The following is a 20,402-nucleotide window of genomic DNA, read 5'->3' on the forward strand; positions in this document are numbered from 1 at the left end:
GTTGAGATAGGGACTGAGCCCAAGGGAGGAGAGGAGGCCAGGTACCTTGGTCATCCTTCTCAGCTCGCTCAAAGAGAGCGAACTTGCGGGGGTTGTCGACCACCATAAACTTCTTGAGCAGGGCCTCGATGACCTCGCTGGCGCGGGTGCGGGAGATGATGTGCAGGTGCTTGAACCGTGTCCTTGGGCAGGTAGAAGGACGTAGCGGCGCGTCACCACCTGGAGCAGAGCGGTGCCGTATTGACGTCCTGAATGGAGGGCGCCTTCTTGCGGCTGCACTGAGACCCGGCACGGAATCAGCTTCAGCTGCACCTTGATGAAGCCAGTGTAGGAGCCATCTTTGTTCTGGGAGGAGGCAGAGCCAGAGAGAGAATGAGCTGGGCAGAGCCGGGGAGTGGGCAGGAAAAATGGGGTGGCAACATGAAATGGGCTCTGGGTGCAGGAAAGACCCAGAGTGGGATCCCTGTGCCCCCTGGAATGGGCTCTGGGTGCAGCCCCTGGGAGCAGAGAAGACTTGGACATGGAGCTATGACCCCCCTGGACGGATTCTGGGCATGGCCCCTTTTTAAGAGGTCAAATCTAAGCTCTAACGCTCTTTGCCATGCCCCATTGCCCGGGCGAAGACCCACCACGCTCCTGGCCTCACCAAGCTCATGAAGAGGTTGCTGTTGATCTGGCTGTGTATTCCTTTATCTTCTTGCTCGATCTCGGGCTTGGGTCAGAACCGGCTTCTCCCAGTCAATCTGCTCATCCTGCAGGAGAGGAAAGCATAAGGTCAGCCCACCTCCCTGGATAGCAGGGGCTCCCACATGGCTCCTATCCCCACTGCTACCCCCCTGCATCTCAGTCCGGCCATAGCCCAGGCCCGCTCGGCACAGCACCCACAATGCCCTTTCTGCAGGAGTTAGGACTGCTACGCTTCCCCTGCCCCAGCCCCAAGAACTTCCTCCTGCCTGGTCTCAGATAGCCCTGGGCATGGATGCTCTGGATCCTGTGTGCCAGGCCGCTTCCCCTGCATGGCCCCCTCCCACCCTGCCCTGGCAAGTTCACCTCTAGGAAGTAGACACTCCCTGACCTGGCCCAGCTCAGGAACCCAGCAGCCACCAGCACCAAGAAGCACCGTGACAGAGACCATGTCCCCATTTCCTGGTGAGGCCCTCAGGGCAGGTGAGGCTGCCCAAGAGGACTCTGATGTAGCCAGTGGGTCACAATGCAGCAAGAGATGGGAGCCAGGCACCATGTGCGACACAGACAGCTCGATTTCAGTCCAGTGGGGTGTCCTGCTGCTTTGGCCTGGGTGAGCCAGATGTGGGGGAAGGGGAGGGGCAGATGAGTTCCCTGCCCCCACAGGAGAGGTAGGTACCAAGTCTGCTTTAAACATACCTGCTCTTCAGGCAGACCAAAAAACTCCCATGGGTAGATACCTCATGTGAAGGATGCATCTGGAGAGTGATAAAACCCTGCTGAGCCTTCCCGTAGGGTCCCCCCAGCCCTGGCTGGGGGCAGCTCCCTGGACCCACAGGCAGGATAAAGTGGGGAGTCAGGAATCATCCCCCCTGCTTGTTATCCCAGAGGCTTCGAGCCAGAGAGAGGTTTATATCACGCAGCACCCAACCCCACAGAAGCCACAGGCTGGGCCCAGCAGGTGGGCACTAGGGGAGGCTGAGGGCAGAGGAAGGCTGTGCCCATGTTGAGAACAGGGGGGGACTATGCCAGCCAGCAAGGCAGACTGTCATTATCACTGGAGAAAACCACTTCACAAAGCCAAGAGCTACAGCAGCTGCTGGCTGATCCAGGGGCGAGGAGGAACTCGCTGCCCGAGCAGCGCCCACTGGCGGGTGTATCGCTCACACCCCCATGCTGACACAGGGAAGTCACACAGAAGGGGCTGGGGGTGCAAGTCAGCGACCAGCCTCCAGAAGAAAAAACACAGGAGGCTCCAGCAGATCTCATCTCCAGGGCGCCTCAGGCAGCTGCATCCCTGACCCTGCCAGCAGGCCAGATGTGGGGCCTGCCCACGGTGCCTCTGTGCCACCCTCGGCCAGGGGGTAATCAGTAGATGCCCAGCATTTGAGCTAGAACAGACTACTCGGATCACCTGCTCTGAGCCCCTGCAAACACAGGCCAGAGAATTCCCAGGATTACTTTCAAGGGGCTAAGTGGCCCAGGCCCTGTGGTACTAAATGGGGGGCAGGCACAGCATGGGAGTTCCAGGCTAAACACCTGTCCCCCCGACCAATGCAAGGCAAAGAACAGTTGCTTGGTGTGGGGTATTTGTTTCAATGTACATGTTGCTCTTCAGGGGCTAACTCGGCATTGCCCGAGTGTGGTTTTGGTTTAACCCCAGGGCCATCTGCCTGCAGTTTGAGCTGCACCATAGCAAGGGTTGGGGTGGGGGTGTGGAGAGAGGAATTTATCAGTCCCATGCTGCTCAGGGTTGGCACAGGAGATCTAGATACAACTCTCCTCTAGGGCAGTCCCCAGTCAGGAACCTGTTAGGAGCCCTGACACCACAGTGATGGCCTTCTTATAGCACCTCAGTACAATGCAGCCAGTTCATGTATTACCAGCTCTTACTTCCCACAGATCACACACAAACACGCCCAGGACACACATGCCGCCAGAGCAGGAAGGCCAACCCTCTCTCTTTTCGCTGCCACAGAACTTCATTGCACCCTCTTGCATCAGCCTGGCTTCCTGCCGACATCAGCCTGGCTTCCTGCCGACATCAGCCCTCCACAGGCCCCCCTGCCCCCACTCCACACAAGGGGAATTACAGATAAGCTCACCACAGACCAATCAGAGCTCTCCTAGGATTTCTGGGAACCACTTCCTTTCCTTTTCCACCGCAAAGCCAAAGCCGGCAGCTGCCTGCGCAGGATGGCAGTGGGGGAGAAGAGAGAAGCAAATGGCACGTGGCACACACACCCCTCTACTGCATGGCACACATCAGACATGCGTGGACACACCCCTGGATGCTCAACCCCATGTACACACAAACAGATACTACATAGCGTATGGGTAGTAACCCGCACCTGGCATTAGCACCTGCGGCAGCTGCCCAGCATGCTGTCCGGGGAGAGAGACGGCCAATGAGAGGGCAGATTGTGCTAGCGAGGGGGTACCGAAGCCACCCAAAGGGGCAACTGGCAGAAGTGTTAGAGAAGGAGAATGGAGATGCTGAGCTACCGGGCGAATGGGAGGTGGGATGAGCAAATAAAAGAAGAGCAGGAGAATACAAGCAAGGGACTGGGAAGAGAGAAAGAAGGAAAAATAGGAAAGGTTTCGGGTCAGGAGAAGCAGGAAAAAAACAGACCTGGGTACGTGCGCAGACACTGTTAGAGAAGGGCGGGAAATCAGATCTACAGACTTACCGGAGAGAAAGAATCAAGGGGGGGAAATCTGAAATATAATTAGGGAAAAAGGGAATTGATCAAAGCTGTGTAGCCAGATCCTGAAAATGGTAAATGAGACCCAAGACACGCCCCCCCCTCCTCCCCCACAAAACACCCACAGTACTTGGAAACAGAGAGAAACTCTTTGAACATCTTTTGACAGAACACAGCTCAAAAGATGCCCAATGGCCAGGCGAGGGCCCACGAGGTGTGAATTAACTCGGCACAAAGAGGTACAGCCACAGAAACACAGAATCTAAAGAGCACTTTGAGCTGAAGAGAAGCAAAAAAGAGGGCTGTAAGTCCAGTTCCACTCTTGCTGTCAAGGAGAGGAAACGTTGATTCCTCTCTGAAGTGACACAGGATATTGTTGAGTGAGTTCTTGAGAACAGCAATGCATTTGGTACCAAAGGCACAGCATGGACAAGCACATGAAGGTTAATGGGTTTGTCACCTGTATTGCTTATTATTATAAGTAGTAAGTCTTTGGTAATGTTCGATGTTATTTGTGCTCCTGGTAGAAGTTGGGGGTTTTCCCTATAAAATGTGAAGTTATCCCGTTTGCCTCTGGCTCTCCTCCCAGCTAGCACAGCCTCACCTAGCCAGCTCACCATATCTGCAACACACACACACACACACACTCTCTCTCTCCCCCCACTCCCCCGCTGGGTGCTGCATGCCAGCTTCTAATTTGCAATTGCTAGACCTGTTTTCTCCTTTTAAGCCATGTCCACCTGCCTTCCTGTATCCAACCCTAGACAGTGCCATCAGCCCCTTACTACCACACATGCCAAATTTACCCCATCAGGTCTAGCAAGCATTCACGGAGGGTGGCAGGACTGCTTCCCCATCCCCAGGCTGTCTGCTAGTTAATATCTATCACGTGTTTGAAACTGGAGAGCTCTGTGGCTTAGCTGAGCCTGCTTTATCACCCACCAACTATGGTTGCTACTCTGGTCCTTCCCCAGCCCCCATATCTCTGACCCCACAGATCAGTCAGCTGATGATCCTCTAGGGCAGTGGTTTTCAAACTCCCACAACCCAACCCCCTGCCCCAGAGCCCCCTCCTACAGCCTGAACCCCTCATTCCCAGCTCCACTGGGTCATAGGCATCAACAATTTTCTTCAACTGGGTCACCAGAAAAAAAAGTTTGTAAATCACTGCTCTAAGGAACGGTTCTCCAGCATGATCATTCAGCCTGCACTGCCCTAGCTCTGGGCAGGTGCTTGTCCCCTGGTTGTGGGGGATGAAGCAAGTACCCAGGTTCTGCTCTACAAACAAGAGACCAGGGAATAATTCAGAGTAGCAGCCAAGGGGCCCTTCAGGCTGAGCCACAGACTCCAGGGCCTGAAGCACATTAATAGCAGGACACGCCACTAATCACGAGGAATTATCCAACACATTCAGAGCTGTGGAATCCCACACAGCCTCCATCTAAAGCCGGGGACGGGTCTGCAGTGTCCAGACATCCATCTCCTGACAAATGCCATTAGATCAATGGCTTGTCCAACCAACACAGCACGGCTGGGCACTACAATTATCCTGATTTTCCTGGAAGACTTGACAGACAACTGGAAAACTGCTGGGTTACATCAGCACACACCCAAGGGATGAACGATGATTAATGAAAGGGAAAGAGAGAGCAAATGCTCAGAGTAGTTTGTCTTTGTTAACACCCATCTAACTTAAATGCTCAACAAACAGGTAGGAGGAAAACTCTCCCTGTTAAAGTTTCAATACTCTTCAATTAAAGACTGAGAAAGCTCTTGCCCCATGCTACTGGATGCTCTGGAACTACTCCATAAAAAGTCAGTCAGAACTCCGGGGGAGCATGCCTCCTCTCTGAGCATACTGTGTCCAGGGCAAGAAGCTTACACAGCTTCAACTATTAAGCATCTCCTTCCACACCATGGGCTTCCTGCAGTGAGTCTGCCCGGGCGGGGCTCCTGGGGAAGCCAGAGGGCCCTGCACCCCACTCCACAGTCAGATGGGGCTCTCAGCCAGCCGGTAAAACAGAAGGTTTATTAGGCCACAGGAACACAGTGGTGTAGAACAGAACTTTTTAGCACAGAAATCAGGGACTTTCAGCCAAGTCCATCTTGGGGGAAGAGGGGCCCAGAGCCAGCCGAGACCAACTCACTTCCAGCTGCCTGGCCCTGCCCTGCCTGTTGCTCCTCCTCCAGCCTTTGTCTCGTTTCCTGGGCCAAGAGTCACCTAGTTGCATCCCCCTCCTGGGTCTCAGGTTAAGAAGAGGCGGCCATGGCATCCGTACAGGCAGCTGGAGCAGCCTCTGCAAAAGTCAAACATGCTTATTCCCACCAGCAGACATTGATACAATACACAGGGAAACTGAGGCACACAGCATTCATGCAAAACAGTAAGACTCACGTACAACATAACAAGAGAAAATCCCCACTTAGTCACACCCCAGTTCTCGAGTCTTCCAGGGACATCTCCAGCAAAAGCAGGGGAGACAACTGCACATTCCTGTTCTTCCTACAGAAGCAGTCCCCCCCCCCCCCCACCAAAAAAAAAAAATGGAGCCAATGCCTAGCATTCTGGTTGTCTTCCCAGGTCACATTTAGGACAGGAAGTGCAAAGTTGCTTCAAACTCCTGCATGCTATGGTTGTAATGTTCTCTGTTAAACAAGGACTGCTGCCCCCCGGCCCAACGTCTGGCTGCCCCTGAGCCTGGGAAGGAGGTTGGGTCATGTGGATTTTGCCTCATCCATGTAGCCTTTGGGAAACAATGCATTAAGTGCAAGTTACTAGCACTGTTCTCTGTCCACAACTGTAATTCCATGGGTGGGAAGCTCTGCTCTGCAACCAGGCCTACAGCAGTTTAGGCAGAGGCTTACAAAACCCAGCCCGGCTACTCTCCGACAGGATGTGGGAACATGGGTGTGCATCAGGGTGGAGCATGTTTCCCATGTGCAGAGATCAGATCCAAGGAACTAAAGGGGGAAATCTCTGTATCCTGAGGACCAGGGCAGGCGGAAGCCTGCGAGGGTGGGGTGCACAGCTCGTGACTGAAGGATGAAAAGTCACAGGGAGGGACACTGGCATCCTGTTTACAGAACAAAGGGATTTTCTCCAAGGCCCATTTTCTGGGACATTACATAACGCATCACGCCCTGCTCCAATGCCACAGCGCCTCCTGCAGGCACCCCTGGCTCCAGACATTCCCTGCCAGCTAATGCTAGGACAGCAATAGCGTTCCCCACACACAAGGGGGCATGCCCTGCCAAGGTATCTCACATGCCTTCCCCACACCACTACCTTCAGCTGCTCCAAGCCCAGCTAGAGGAGTAACTGCAGCTTTGCTCAGATCAGCCTTGTTTTACTTAGAACAGCTTTGAGGTTGGCTCTGCTGCTCCACAACGGAAATATCACAGGGCTGGTTAGTTACTGGGTAACGGCAACAGAGACGCACAGGGCGAGGGTGTGTTACGGGCCCCCTCACCCGTGCCAAGCCACACAGGAGGATCTACCACAGCCCAAGCTAAGCAGCCTCAGCTCTGTTGCTCAGTTGCTTGTGCATTTAGCCCTGGAGGTCCCCGGGGAGTTAGTCCCACATATGCAGGAAGAGGCCCCTATGCGGCACCTGAAGGGGTGGTGTGATGCCCAGCCCACCTGCACAAGCCACATGTAACAATCAGCAGAGGTCAAAGAGGGGCAGCCTGGAGCACTGGCACAGGATACTGCGCCAGGGCATAGTGGATACTGGGCATCCATGGGTACTCACTGTATGCTGGACCCAGGAAAAAGGGGGTGCACCCTCTTGGAAAGGGAGAGGAAGGCCCTGGCAGCAGCGCCCCCTCCCAATGCCATTAAGTCATCACAGCCGCACCCCACCCCACCCACAACATGGCACATGGCATGGGCAACAGCTGCTAGGCCAGGGTGAAGACAGCAGGGTGCCTAGCAAGTATGGGATGTCCTGCTGGCTGGGAGGGAGCACCCCCCAATGCCGCATGCCCAGCTGCCTGCCACCAGCACCAGTAGGCATGAGACACAGCTGTGACCCAGGAAGGAAGTTCAGCAATCAGGGTGCAAAAGGCCGGGTGTGCAGATCAGCACGGTGCCACTGCAAAGCCTGGCAGCCAATCCATGCTGCCTACACACCCGGTGAAACACAGCCAGCTGATCTTCCCTGAATTATCTCCTCTCCTGGCCCCAGGCTGCCCTTATCACTCCCTAGCCTGCGATAAAGACCTGCTCACTCCATATCCCAGAGCCAGCAGCACCTTGGGTTATCACGCAGCAAGCAACCATATACAGGCATAACGCCCTCTCTCACCACTAGGACTGTGTTCTTGGGGATGGGCCAGGCCCTGCTTTCTGTGGCACTGGCATTATATACACACACACTGCAACCTCCAGCATGCAGTCAGCCAGTTTGTGCAGGGTCCATGTCCCCTCCCCATCTCCCCACAGGAACACCCCACGTTCCAAGAGCCATCAAGCAGAAGCAGGGCCTAGGCTGCAGAATGGATGAGATCTGTGTTTGGTCCCTCGCCTGACCCCAGGTGGCCCGGCGGGGTGCGGGGACCACAGCAGATTTTCACCCTGGCTCCAGCAGGGCTGGAGAAGAGCTGTTTACATGTTTGAGAAGCCTGGGATTGTTGGATCCTAATGAATATTTAACCCCCAATGCTTCAGCTGAGATCCCACAACCTCCTGTCTCTGCTCAGTAGGGGAAAAATGGGCGTGAGGGAGAGAATTTCCTCCCAGCCCACTCCCCTCACACTTTCTGGCTGCATTTCTCCCTCCTTCTCCAGTCTGGGGGTATCCTGCCCCTCCAGTCACTGCAGCTGGGTTCTCAACTGCCCCTTTGTTGGGCAGGGCACCAAAGCTACAGCCAGTCCAGGCCCGGGGGCATTGTTCCCAACTGCCTGCAACTTCCCCATCCCTCTGACCCCTGCTGGGGGGCCGGCTGCTCAGGGACACGGTGAAATGGTTAACAGCGGGTCTGGCTGCTTCCGCTCTCTGAGTCAGATGGATTGTATTACAACCCTGCTCCATCACCCTTAGTCAGGGGTGAGTAGCACTCCCATCAGGCACAGCACTGTGTGTGTGTGTGGGGGGGTACCACTCCCCCAGCATGCAGACACCGCACAGCTGGGTGCAGGTGGCCCTTTGCATGGAGCCCTGAGCGTGAAGGCAGAAGCCCTGACTCCCCTAAAACTTACCGGGCCAGGGATGAAGAGCCAGAGTCGCCCAGGAGGAAGCGGACAGGGTTTACCCTGGGAGCAAAGCGCAGCCTAGCTCCATCCTCAGGAGAAGGCCCTGTGCTCTCTTGGCCTGTGCCTGGGAGTCAGCCTCAGGCAGGCTCAGCCCCTCCCCATCCAACACTCCCATGAAGAACCATCCTGCTTTGCCAGCCTGCAGGGAAGTGGCAGCTCGTGATGCCAGGCCAGGCCATGGTGACACTAACCCAACAAGGGCAGCACTCAGAATGTCTCCTGGTACCCAGGACATCCAGTCGGCCACAGCCTTGGGGTCCATTTGGACTCCTTGGTGTCAGGAGAGGCCCCCAGAGCCATGAGGCCAGAGATGCCCCCTTCTTATTTGCCACTGGCCAGAAGGTTGCCCCCACCCCATCACAGCCAGAGGCAGGTCCCAGTGTCTCACACAGTTGTCGCCTCAAGACATGAAGCTCCCCACACTGAAAAGCCCAGCAACACTGATCACTGCCAGCTGCCCCGACCCCTCCACAGTGCCCTGCCCTCTGCACTGGCTCCCCATTGAACAGAGAGCCCAGGGCAAGGTCCCAAATCCCGCCATGGCCCTGATTATCCAAGAGACGCCTCTCCAGCTATGCCACAATCTCCAGTGGACCAATGGGGAAGAGGAGGAAGAGAAGCCAGTGGCTACAGCACAGGACTGGGGCTCAGCAGACCCAGGATCAACTCCTGGCTCTAGCACTGGCCTGCCGGGTGAAGTGGGACAAGCCCCAGATTTTCTGAAGAGCTCAGCTCCCCTGTAGACACCTAAATGAAGTGGGCTGATGAGAATAGCTCTGCTCAGTGGTAGTCTCAGCACAGCCACTGATACACACACAAACACTATTTCTCCTGCAGGCCCATCATTAAGTGCTTGGGAGTGCTCAGATGGGGGCCAAACCCAGACAGAGTCAAGGATCTGAATGCACATTACACCTGGGAGTGAACCAAGCTTCACAATCCATCACACCCAGGATCATCGTATAGAATGGGAAACTGAGGCATGGAGCTTTGAAGTGACTCACCAAGGGTCACCTGGTGAGTCAGTGGCAGGGCTGGCAACAGAATTCAGGAGTCCTGACTCCCAGACCCCCTTCTGTAACCACTAGATTCTACTCCTCACAGATCTGGCAACAGAATCCAGGAGTCCTGGCTCCCAGCACCTCTGCTTTAACCACTAGGAAACATTGAATCACACAAACAGAGGAGACTAACAGGGGTCTGTAACTCACATAAGGACACCTCGCAGGGGTGTCCCCAGATGGTTTCCTGAGCCAGCTGGGGGATTTACCCTTCTGTTGGGGTCTTAATGTATCACAGCTGGGAGGCTATAGCCTTTGCCAGCAGCAGATTTGGCACTCGGGGAACAATTCCTTTCCACCAAGCTCTGCAGAGTGGCAGGCACTGGCACAGCTGCAGGGGGCAGCAGGGCCCCCATCTCCCCCCGCTGACAAACAGGCACCACACAAAGGCCAGACTCTGCTCAGCAGCAGCCCAAGACTGGCACAGCAGAGGGTGTTGAAGGATAGGATTGAGGGGCAGTCAATTTGGGGGTGAGGACAGGACCAGCAAGGGGGGCCATGGTCAGGAATATAGTGCACTAGCAGAGGGCAGGGGGCTGACATTTCCACAACACCCATTCCCACTTTGCTTAGTTTTTGCCAGCTAAGTCAGCAATTCCCCTTGGGGAGTTAAAAACTCCCTCAATTCATCCACGCCTCCCCGTATCTACGTACACACACATACACACACAATCTATTCCAGTCACCAGTTGAGTGGAACCAACTCATCCACACTCAACCCCAGCCCAGAGGCTGAGATCATCCCATGTCTCTCACCCTTGTGTCTCCTGACCTCAGATCATCTGCCAAAGCCACGAGCTGAGCCAAAGGTCAGCTAGATTCCCAGTCCTTTGGTGAATAGCACCAAGTGGCAACATGTCCCACAATGCTGGCCCAGTTCAGCTGCTATAGGGCCACAGGCTGAGTGGCCCCAGAGCGCTTTGTAGGGCTCCAAGGGGCCACCATGCGCAAGGATCTCCCTAGCCACTGATACCCACTAACAACACAACCTCCTTTGGCCGGTGGCAGCTGGCGGTTTGTCATCGCAATGGTGGGCACTGGTCCATGGAGCCCTTTGGAGCTCGAGTTCTTCCCTGGCACAGAGACGCTACCCACCCTGCAGCTTTCAAGACAAGCCCAGTCATCTCTTTGTTGGGTTCTTAGGTCCCACAGCTTCTTAGGACAGATGGAGACGGAGGCAGGACAGGAGAGTGGCTAAGACAGCAGTGGACAAACTATGACCCATGGGCCAAATGCAGCCTGCCAGCCATTTTAATCCACCCCTTGAGCTCCCACTGGGAAGCAGGGTCTGGGGCTTGCCCTGATCCAGCTGTGCAGTGGGGGGGAGGGGAAAGAGCAGGGTAGGGAGCTACTCCACGCGGCTCCCGGAAGCAGGGGATGGCCCCCGCTCTGGCTCCTATGCGTAGGGGCAGCCAGGGGCCTCTGCCCCAAGTTCCGCTCTGCCATTCCCACTCCCTGGGAACCACAGCCAATGGGAGCTGCAGGGGCGGTGCCCGCAGATCGGACAGTGTGCAGAGCCACCTGGCTGCACCTCCACATAGGCGGCGGAGAAAGGACATGCCACTGCTTCCAGGACCTGCTTGAGGTAAACATTGCCCAGAGCCTGCACCCCTGAGCCTTTCCCTGGGCTCCAACCCCTTGCCCCAGTCTTGATCCCCTCCCGTCTTCTGAACCCCAAAATCCCAGCCCAGAGCATCCTCCTACATCCCAGCCCCATCATCCCCACCCTAGAGCTCACACCCCCAACTGAAGCCCTCACGCATATCCCACACCCTACTCCCCTGCCACAGCCCAGCATCCCCTCCTGCACCCTGAACTCCTCATTTCTGGCCCCACCCCAGGGCCTGCACCCCCAACCAGAGCCCTCACCCCCCCCAACACATTCCAACCCCAATTTTGTGAGCATTCATGCCCACCATACAATTTCTATTCCCTGATGTGGCCCTCAGGCCACTAGCCTGCCCTCGGGTAGCACAGAGCTGGGTGGGTTGAGCCTTCTCAGGCAGAGAAGGAGCCTGGCAGATGCCCCATCACAGGGCAATGGTGCCAGGTGGCAATTTGAGCCTGTCCCTCAATGACCATTCACCATTCTGGGTGCCAGACACAGCTCAAGCTGATGCCCTGCCACAGGGTCCTCCAGGGCAGATCTCCCTAACTCAGCCTCCATCTGCCAGGATGACCTGGGATGTTAGATTGATGCATAAAACCAGAGCGCCCCTTCTGCCTTTACCACCATCTCAGTGCCCAGCACTCTGGGGACGGACACCACAGGAACTGGAAGCCCGAAGACAGATGGAAAAGGTGAAGAATTTGGAGAGCCGGATAACAATGCAGTTGCACTCAGTCTCAACCCACAGCCCCCGCCTGCTGTTCCAGTCCCGGGTCCCTCCCAGTTCGGCCAATGCTCCTCAATCCTGATCCGCACCCTTCCAAAAGCCAAGTCTTCCAGTGGTGCCAAATTAAGTGAGAGTTTTATGCTAAATGCCCATTAAGGGGTTGGCAGGAGACACACCAAACTCATGCCATGTGTGATGTAACCATAGCTGAAGGGCAATACCCCACCTCTCTTTACCTCACAGACCTCAGCAAGCCATGCACCAGCCAGGATGGGAAGACAGGAACACCCCCCCCCCCGACTGGCCCCCCATGACATTTGGCCAAGATACTTCAACCCTCGTGACAGCAGCGGAAGGGTTAGTTTCACATACACACACACACCCCTAAAAAAAAAAAAGAAAAAAAAAAACCACACACACACACCCCACCACGGTTCCCGGAAAACACGCCTACCCAACCAAGCGCATTTGATACACCCATGGGAAGGCTCAATGGAGCCGCATGGGGGACCAGCCCCCCGCCCCGGTACCCTGGGATAAGCCCAATCAGCCTGCTTGCAAAGTGCCCAGAGCCTGGGCTGACGGGGTACGGCTCGCTGGCTAGCCAGCCCCCTCCACCTAGCTTCGCTCACCTCGGAAACCAACAGGGCAGCCCCCCTATCCGCGGCCAGTTCAGCCTGTGTGGCTCCCGAAGGCACATACGGGACCAGCCAGTGGAGAAGCAGGACCCAGGAGTAACAGGATCGGGTCCGAAGAAATGAGATCAGGCGGCAGTGAGCTCTTTTGGGTAGGGGCCTTGTTCACCCCACAGTGTCTGCGCAGCACCAAGCAGATCGGGGCTCTGGGCACAAGGGCAATCGAAATAACAGCCATCTGGTTCAAAGGAAGGGGGGCAAACTCCAGCTCGAAGATCTGGATTCCCCCCTCCACGTACGGGGAAATCCAGATTCCCACCCCCAGCCAGCACGCTCCAAGTCGGGACTCCCCTACCGGGCACTGAGGGGGATCCGGATCCCCCCCACTCCGAATCGGGACTCCCCTTTCGGGCACTGAGGGGGATCCGGATCCCCCACCACCACTACTCCGAATAGGGGCTCTACCTAACCTTGTCCTTGTGGGGTTTGCGGATGAAGGAGGTGCGCGCCGTGAAGTACTGCTCCAGCTCCGAGTCCGAGTCCTCCTGGCTGCAGTAGCCGCTGCTGGTGGTGCTGCTCCAGGTCATTTCGAAGGACGGGGTCCCCGGCTCGCACTCGCTCATCCCCTCCCCGACCACCGCTCGCCTCCGACCCTGGAAACCAGCCTCGCTCTTCTCCGGCGCGGACTGGGAGCTCTCAGATCACCGGCCCCGCTCGGAACAAGCCCGGATCTGCCGGCAGCTAGGTCCGAACTGGGCTCGGGCGATGGAGCGGGTCGGAGCGCAGCGTGCGCCCTCACTCCGAAGCACTGACCGCCCGTCTGCACGCCCGTGGTCCCGGCTCCTCCTCGCCTCCGCCTGGCTGCAGCCCAACCGTTGAGATTGAAACGTACACACTGCGCCAGGGGCCGGCCCGCATTGGGGGAGGCTGGGGCGGGGCGAACGCGCTCCGGACCCTTCCCTTTCCGGCCGTGATTTCATCCCCAAAGCAGCTCGCCCTGCCTGCGGCGGCGTGTCACAAACATTAGCCAGCCTGGGGCGAGCATCGGCCATTATGCAGGGACGCCACTACCACTTCCGCCTCCCTCAGCCGGGCAGGGCGCCCATCATGGCGGTATCTGGGCGCTTCACAGGCCTTATCTATTTATCCTCCCAGTAGCGTGACCAGACAGCAAGTGTGAAAAATCCGGACGGGGTGGGAGGTAATAGGAGCCTATATAAGAGAAAGACGCAAAAATCGGGACTCTCCCTATAAAATCTGGCCATCTGGTCACCCTACCTCCCAGCCCCCCCTGCCAGGCAGGGAAGCGCCAGGACCCCCATCTCACACAGGGGGAACTAAAGCACAGGAAGGGGGGCCAGCTCCTCTGAAGTCTTTTCAGCCTAAAGACCTTGCAGGAACTGGGCCTAAAGTGACTCACCCAAGGTCCCACAGGACACGTGGTGGAGCAGGGAATTAGGGTCAGGCCTACCCCTCACATATTAGTGCCCTAACCCAGCCTGTGAATAGCCCTGATTCTCAGGCCTGTGCTCTAACCACCTGGCCATGCTCCCAGGTAGGTAGGTGTGTGTGGAGTTAATCAACCCTTTCACCCAGAAGTCAGAGGTGGGTGCAGCTTAGGCCAGAAGGACTAAAGGAGAGAGACAGACAAACTAACTCAGCAGGACATGAGGATCATTTCCATTAAGACAAAACTGCCTTTCTTCTGCATGAGGGAGATGGTGACAGCCAGCTGCAACGCACAGAGTTCAGAGCGGGGCAGTGCAGAGTGGGGATGAAACCTGGCTGCCCTTTGTCCCCTCCCCGATCTGCCTTGGTGATTGTTCCCCCCTAGCCACTGCTTGGATACACAGGCAGGGTGCTGGGGCTGACCCTGCTTTCAGGTTCTCACTTGCATGGGGAATCCCAGGCAGTCTCACTTTCTTGTATTTGTGATCAGGGAGGGGCAGCCCACTTTGGAAAGAGTGAGAGCTGGTCCTCCCACCTGGTGGGAACTTCCCCTCCCTCCCAATACAGACTGACCCCCCCATCTTAGCCCCAAAATGCAAATCTCCCTCCCAAACTCAAGCTAACCCTCCAAGCATTTAGCCAAACCAAAGCACAATCTAGGGCCCCCACTCCAAAGTTTCTCCCAAACACAAACTGAACTCCCTTTGCCCAAAGCACAGAGCCCCCGATCCTCTGCAGAGATGGCAAGGTTTGGTTCGCTCCACTCCCCTCTGTGTTCCCTGACCCTGGCCAGTAGCAGAGTCACCTGGAGAAATGCAGCTATCGATGAATTTCTGAATGCACCAGGAAGAACCAGTAATACCATGATAAACACTGGCCTTTTAAGAATTCCGGTCCAGATTTGCAGGATGGGGCATTCAGATGGCTCTGAAAAGCACCCAACTGTCTGGGAGTGGTTCAGACTCACCATCAGAGGCAAAGTGCTACTACAACAGCCCAACAGGGCCACAAGGAGCCTGCTCTACCCACCATCAGCGAACCCCTCAGCCGAGGCAACAAGAGACACGCAATGACCCACAACCCAGCCAGGAGCCACTCTGCCTTTATAGTTCTCCTGAGCAGGCTAAACAGAGATGAAGACCTTCACCAGCTCCAATCCAGCCAACTGGCTGTGATGATTCATTGTTGCTATGGCCCCTGGAGGGCCCAGTCAGCATCACTGTATTAGGCCACATTGTGCTAGGGGCTGTACAGACAGAGGAAAACATGGGCCCTGCCTCACAGGGTTCCCATTGTCACCACCTAATGGCTGTGTGGCAGCCCTGGGCATGTGCCCAAGAGCCAGAGGTACTTATATAGTGCTCATCAGGATTGTTGGAGCACCCCACGAGGGATTTTACACTCACACCCCAAGGAGGTAGGGAAAGATCCCCATTTTACAGATGGGAAAACTGAGGCACAGGGAGTCTGTGGTTGAGCCAGGTCTCCCAAGTCCCAGTCCAGTGCCTTAAGCACTAGATCACCCTCCCTGCTGCTCTACAGATGGATCAACAGCCCCTTGGACACTATTCACCAGCACAATGCTCACTGCTGTTTAAAAGGTTGTCCCCTCAGGGTGGGGCTCAGACAGGATTTCCTTTGCATTGGATTTCATCCTGAGAACCTCTCCACATGCTCAGAGAGGGACAATGGTGGGTCTGTGGGGGAGGGGAATTGGGGTCTAATGGGTGAGGGGGTGATGGGGAAAGGGCAATGGTGGGTCTGTGGAGGGGGGTGACTTAGGGTCTGTAATGGGGATGGATGGAGTTCTGGGCAAAGGGACAATGGTAGCTCTGTGGGGGAGGGGATTTGGGGGTCTGTAATGAGGGTAGGTGGGTGTGATGGGCAGATGGACAATGGTGGGTCTGGGGGGGAGGGGAATTGGGGTCAATAATGAGGGTGGGGTGATGGAAGATTCTGACAGACTCAGCAGCCGGGGCGGGAGGTGTGGGCAGTAGGGGATCGAGACCCACTGGGCGTCCCAGACAGAGAGGCCAGGTGCTTGTCTGCAGTGTTGGTAGGTGTCAGAACAGCCACCCCAGGCACATGGCATGGAGTTAATTAGCAATGTGACTGCCCAGCTGTGCAAATAGGCTTCACCACCCCAGGGCCAGTGCAACCATTTAGGCAAACTAGGTGGCCGCCTAGGGCTCCTAGCGGTTGGGGGCACCTAAAAGTCCCCACAGGCGAGGAGGTGGAGTGGACATGAGCTGGGGCAGGGGGCACGGGGAGGACCGCCTGCAGTAACCGGAGGGGGGACACACAGGGGAACAGCTCCCCGCCCCAGCGCACCTCCACTCTGCCTCCTCCGCTGAGCACACAGCCCAGCTCTAAGTCTCCTCCAATCAGTGCTGCAAGCCTGGGTGGGGAGAAGAATTAGAACAGCGCCAGCGTGCTCAGTGGAGGAGGCAGAGCCGAGGTGAGCTGGGGCGAGCTCCCCAGCCAGAGTTAACTGCCTGGGGGGGAGAGGGAGGAAGTCTCCCCAGGCAGGGTTAGCTGCCCTAGGAGGACAGGGGGAGTCTCCCTGGGCGGGGTTAGTTGCTGTGGGGGATGGGGAGGAGAGGGGTTAGCTGTTGCGGTTGGGGGGGTAGCTGCTGTGGGAGGGGGTCCCCGGGTGGGGGGCTGAGTTAACTGCTGGGGGAGAGGGTTAGCTGGGTGTAGGGTGCAAGGTGGAAGTTTCGCCTAGGGCATGAAACTTCCTTGCACCGGCCCTGCACCACCCTTCCCCCATTGTTCCTGCCCCTGGAGAGGCCTTAGCTGGGAGGCCCCAGCTGCCGGGAGTGGAGCCACAATCTCAGGATGAAATTGGAGCTGGCTCCTCCACCAGGGCCACAACAAGATTTATGAATCTCTCCCTGGATGCCAGCTGAGCCCACGTGCACATTGCTGTGCATGGGAGGGGAAGGAACATCCCAGCAGCTGAGCAGCACCCACACCCTGGGCTGGGGACAGATAGCAAGGAGAGGAGCTTGATCAACTCCAGCTCCAGCCTCTCCCAGCAGGGGGCACTGTGGGAAGGGGGCAGAGGGCACTGACTGGTGGAGCTCCCAGCTGCTCCTGTCCTGTTCCCCCCAATGTGGGTGCATTTTGCAGCCTGCAGACCTAGGTCAGAATCTCAACTGCTCTCCTACCACGTTGGTGTCTTTCTCCACAGTCTGTTCGTTGGCCTCGGCTGGGTCACTGTCCTGGTACCGGGGGCCGCTGCAGTCCAGCCGGATCAGGGCACGGCACCGATAGTGGCAGGTGAACTTGCAGTCTGGGGGAGGGGAGAGGAAAGAGGAGACAGCGTTAGGTGGATGGGAGCAGCAGCCCCTGGAGTCCAGTGCTTGCCAGAACCCCAGGGCTAGGACTGGGCAGTCTGACGCTATTGAACATTCTGATCAGCTGTGTGATGGCTCAGTAGTTCCTATCCTAGCTCCCTGTCTCTCTGCTTACATCCCAGGTCCCAGGAGAGTCCTGCCGCATGGAAACTCGGAGTGGGACTGTATGACAAACCTAACCTTGGATCACCCCTGCCAGACCAGGAGGGAGTCGGCCCCCATCTCAGCCAGAGCTGGTGGCCAGTGTGGGGTCCTCAGAAGCAGAGAAGCCCCACCCTGGGCTGAATCCCAACTAGCCAGGCCTGCACTTTTGGATTTCAGGAGAGAATGGAAAAAAGGAGCCAGAGTCCCATGAGATCCCTGCCAGAAATCGATCAGCAAGCGCACAGGCCTCTTTCATCCACGTGGAAGGGACCCCACCTTTCCAGTCATCCCTGCTCTGCTGCCTGCCCCTAAGATCAGCCGAGGAGGGAGGGAGGGCTGGTGGGACTGGGTTCTGGGGACACTTGCTCACACAGGTTGCCTGGCTCGTACCATGCCACGCACACCCCTGCAGAGCTGGGGTCTGCCAAGGAAGTGGCATAGGGGAATGAGGAGACATGAGCCAGGTGCTCAGCCTGGGAAGCAGCCGTGCAGGTGGAGGGGAAAGGACCAGGCGTTACAGGCGGACGCCAATCCCAGGAGGAGCCAGGCACAGCCTCAGCAGCCAGGGAGAGGGACAGAGGGGAATGGCACCCTTGACAGGTTCCTGTTCTTTCCTCTTCACTGTGGTGGTGGTGGAGCATCTTCAGTGGCACACCCAGCATCTGCCAGTGGCCAGGGAAACAGACCCCAGGGGATGCTCCTGCCCCGGCTTGCAGGAAGGCTGGGCTGAACAGGAGCTAATGGGGTTACTGCCCCTCCGATTTCTCTGTCCCTGTGATTAACGCACTGTGCAGCTCTGTGGCATCCGGACACTGCCCTGCCAGCCCCAGGACCTCTGATGGATCCAGCAAAGCCCCCTGTACCCAGCCACGAGGCCTCCACTCAGACACCCTCCATGCTAGGCGAGGGAGAGAGCAATCCCCCCCAACACGCACACAGTTCAAAGGGACCGAGACAAAGACCCTCTGTTCCACCAGCATTGCCTTTCCCTGGAGCCACGCTGCCACCCACCAGCACAAAGAGCCTATTAACGGGCACCCGGCTGCCTCCAGAACCATTCACCTGGATGGGCTGCAGCCAGACATGGCTCCTGCAGTGCAGATGGGCTTGTGCAGGAGGAATGCTCCAACAGCAGTCACATGGTGCCACGACACAGCCTAAGAGATCCCCCCCCCCATCTCCGTAGGGATGCCCTCTTCCCCACACTCTATCTCACAGGGGTCTCCTCTTCCCCATAGGAAAGACCTTTCCTGGTTAGAACAAATTCTCCATTTCTTTCCCCTTGTTCCGTGTTACTGGCCTCAGTCCCACCACCTTTGAGGTCTGCTTGTGACATTACAATCATCTCTATTGCAACCTGTGATGTCACAAAACAGAGGATTCAGCTTGGTAGCAGGAATCAGTCAAATGCTTTGGAAAGAAAAAGTTTGGGGTTTCCCTCCCCTCCCCTAGATCTCCCGAGCAACAAAGACTGAGGCAAAGATTAGGGAATCTTGGTATAAAAATAATCAAAAAAAAATTGGAGAAACAACATGGTCCTAATTTCATTCCAGCCCGTTTTGTGGCCCCAAACGCATCACTTTTCTGGCCTTTCCACATCAGAAGATGAATTTCAAAATGTTCCCTATCTTGAATCAAAAGAATAACTGGTTGAATGAGAATATGGTTTCATAGGCCAAATATGTGGCTTGAAAAACAGTTGAATTCACTCTTAAGTAGCCCTGTGTTCTTGCCAGCACCCCAAGCCTCCATGCACCCAGCTGGGGAGTGGGGAAAAAGGGAGCAGTTGGGCACTATAGAAAGAAAACAAGAGCACCTCTGATTTTTGAGATGCTAGAGTTCAGTTGTGGCTATTTCACAGGGCCACCAACAGAGACAGAGGCAGAGAAGAGCATGGCACTTCTGTTCTCTTTGCAGCATCTGCAATGCCAGGAGTCCCGTCCAAACCCCCACCCCCACACAGACACCAAAAAAATAAAATCGCATCAGGCCTCTGAAAAAGTCACAAGCCTGGCTTAAAAAACCATGAGACCATGACAAACTAACACATTTTGGGTACTTATTTGCCTTCTGAGCCTTTGCCATGCTTTCAAGCTGTTCTCTCTGCGAGCACATGGGCTAGACAGCGACTTCAGAAGAAAATGAACTTGGAGATTTTCATGTAACCCATTGACTTCCATTTTGCTGAGACACTTGAATGCCTAGTCAGCTTCTAACTAGCCCAATGAGTCCCAGGCTGCCCTGTTCCCTGCCTGCAGCCAGGCGGCTCTTTAGGAAGCAAATCCATGGTGATTTCCAACCCAGCCTTTCCAACCACTGGCCCTGCAAGCCGCAGGAGAAAGAGACCCCATGCCGCAGCTTTGGAGAGAAGCAGAACCATCACACTTAATTCTCCATGGGAAGTTCCTCTCAAGTTTTCCATGGATTCGCAGCTGTTCTTTTTAGAGGGGAACTAAGACTTTTAATAGGGGCCTGGCTCCCTCTAGTGGTTATCTCTGCAGCACAGCAGGACACCGAATCCAATTCTTTGACACCAGTGTCACTCCACTGGAGTTACTCCGAGTCACACCAGTAAGGAAGCAGAGGATCAGCTCCATAGATTTTACAATGCCGCAGTCCACTTATCTCAGACACCCGCTGCAAATAACGGCCATGTTTAGAGGCAGGGGTGGCTGGGATGGTTGCAGCTTATAATTAGGCCTGGCAGAATTAAATTGTTACCTTTTTATCATTTTGATGGAGAATCTCAAGATTTATTTTTAACTATTTTTTATAT

General features: G+C 56.0%; 1 protein-coding gene across 1 annotated transcript in view; it reads right to left on the reverse strand.

Moving 5' to 3' along the window:
* RASSF1 (Ras association domain family member 1) overlaps nucleotides 1-20,402 on the reverse strand; it is a 30,105-nt gene that overhangs the window by 3,868 nt on the left and 5,835 nt on the right. Inside the window, 6 exon segments of the mRNA XM_030569515.1 lie at nucleotides 46-172; nucleotides 174-293; nucleotides 295-345; nucleotides 647-709; nucleotides 711-752; nucleotides 17,294-17,418. Of these exon segments, the coding sequence (XP_030425375.1) occupies nucleotides 46-172; nucleotides 174-293; nucleotides 295-345; nucleotides 647-709; nucleotides 711-752; nucleotides 17,294-17,418 (528 nt within the window).

The sequence above is a fragment of the Gopherus evgoodei genome, chromosome 7 (genome assembly GCF_007399415.2).
Source record: "Gopherus evgoodei ecotype Sinaloan lineage chromosome 7, rGopEvg1_v1.p, whole genome shotgun sequence".
In the NCBI taxonomy this organism is placed as follows: domain Eukaryota; kingdom Metazoa; phylum Chordata; order Testudines; family Testudinidae; genus Gopherus; species Gopherus evgoodei.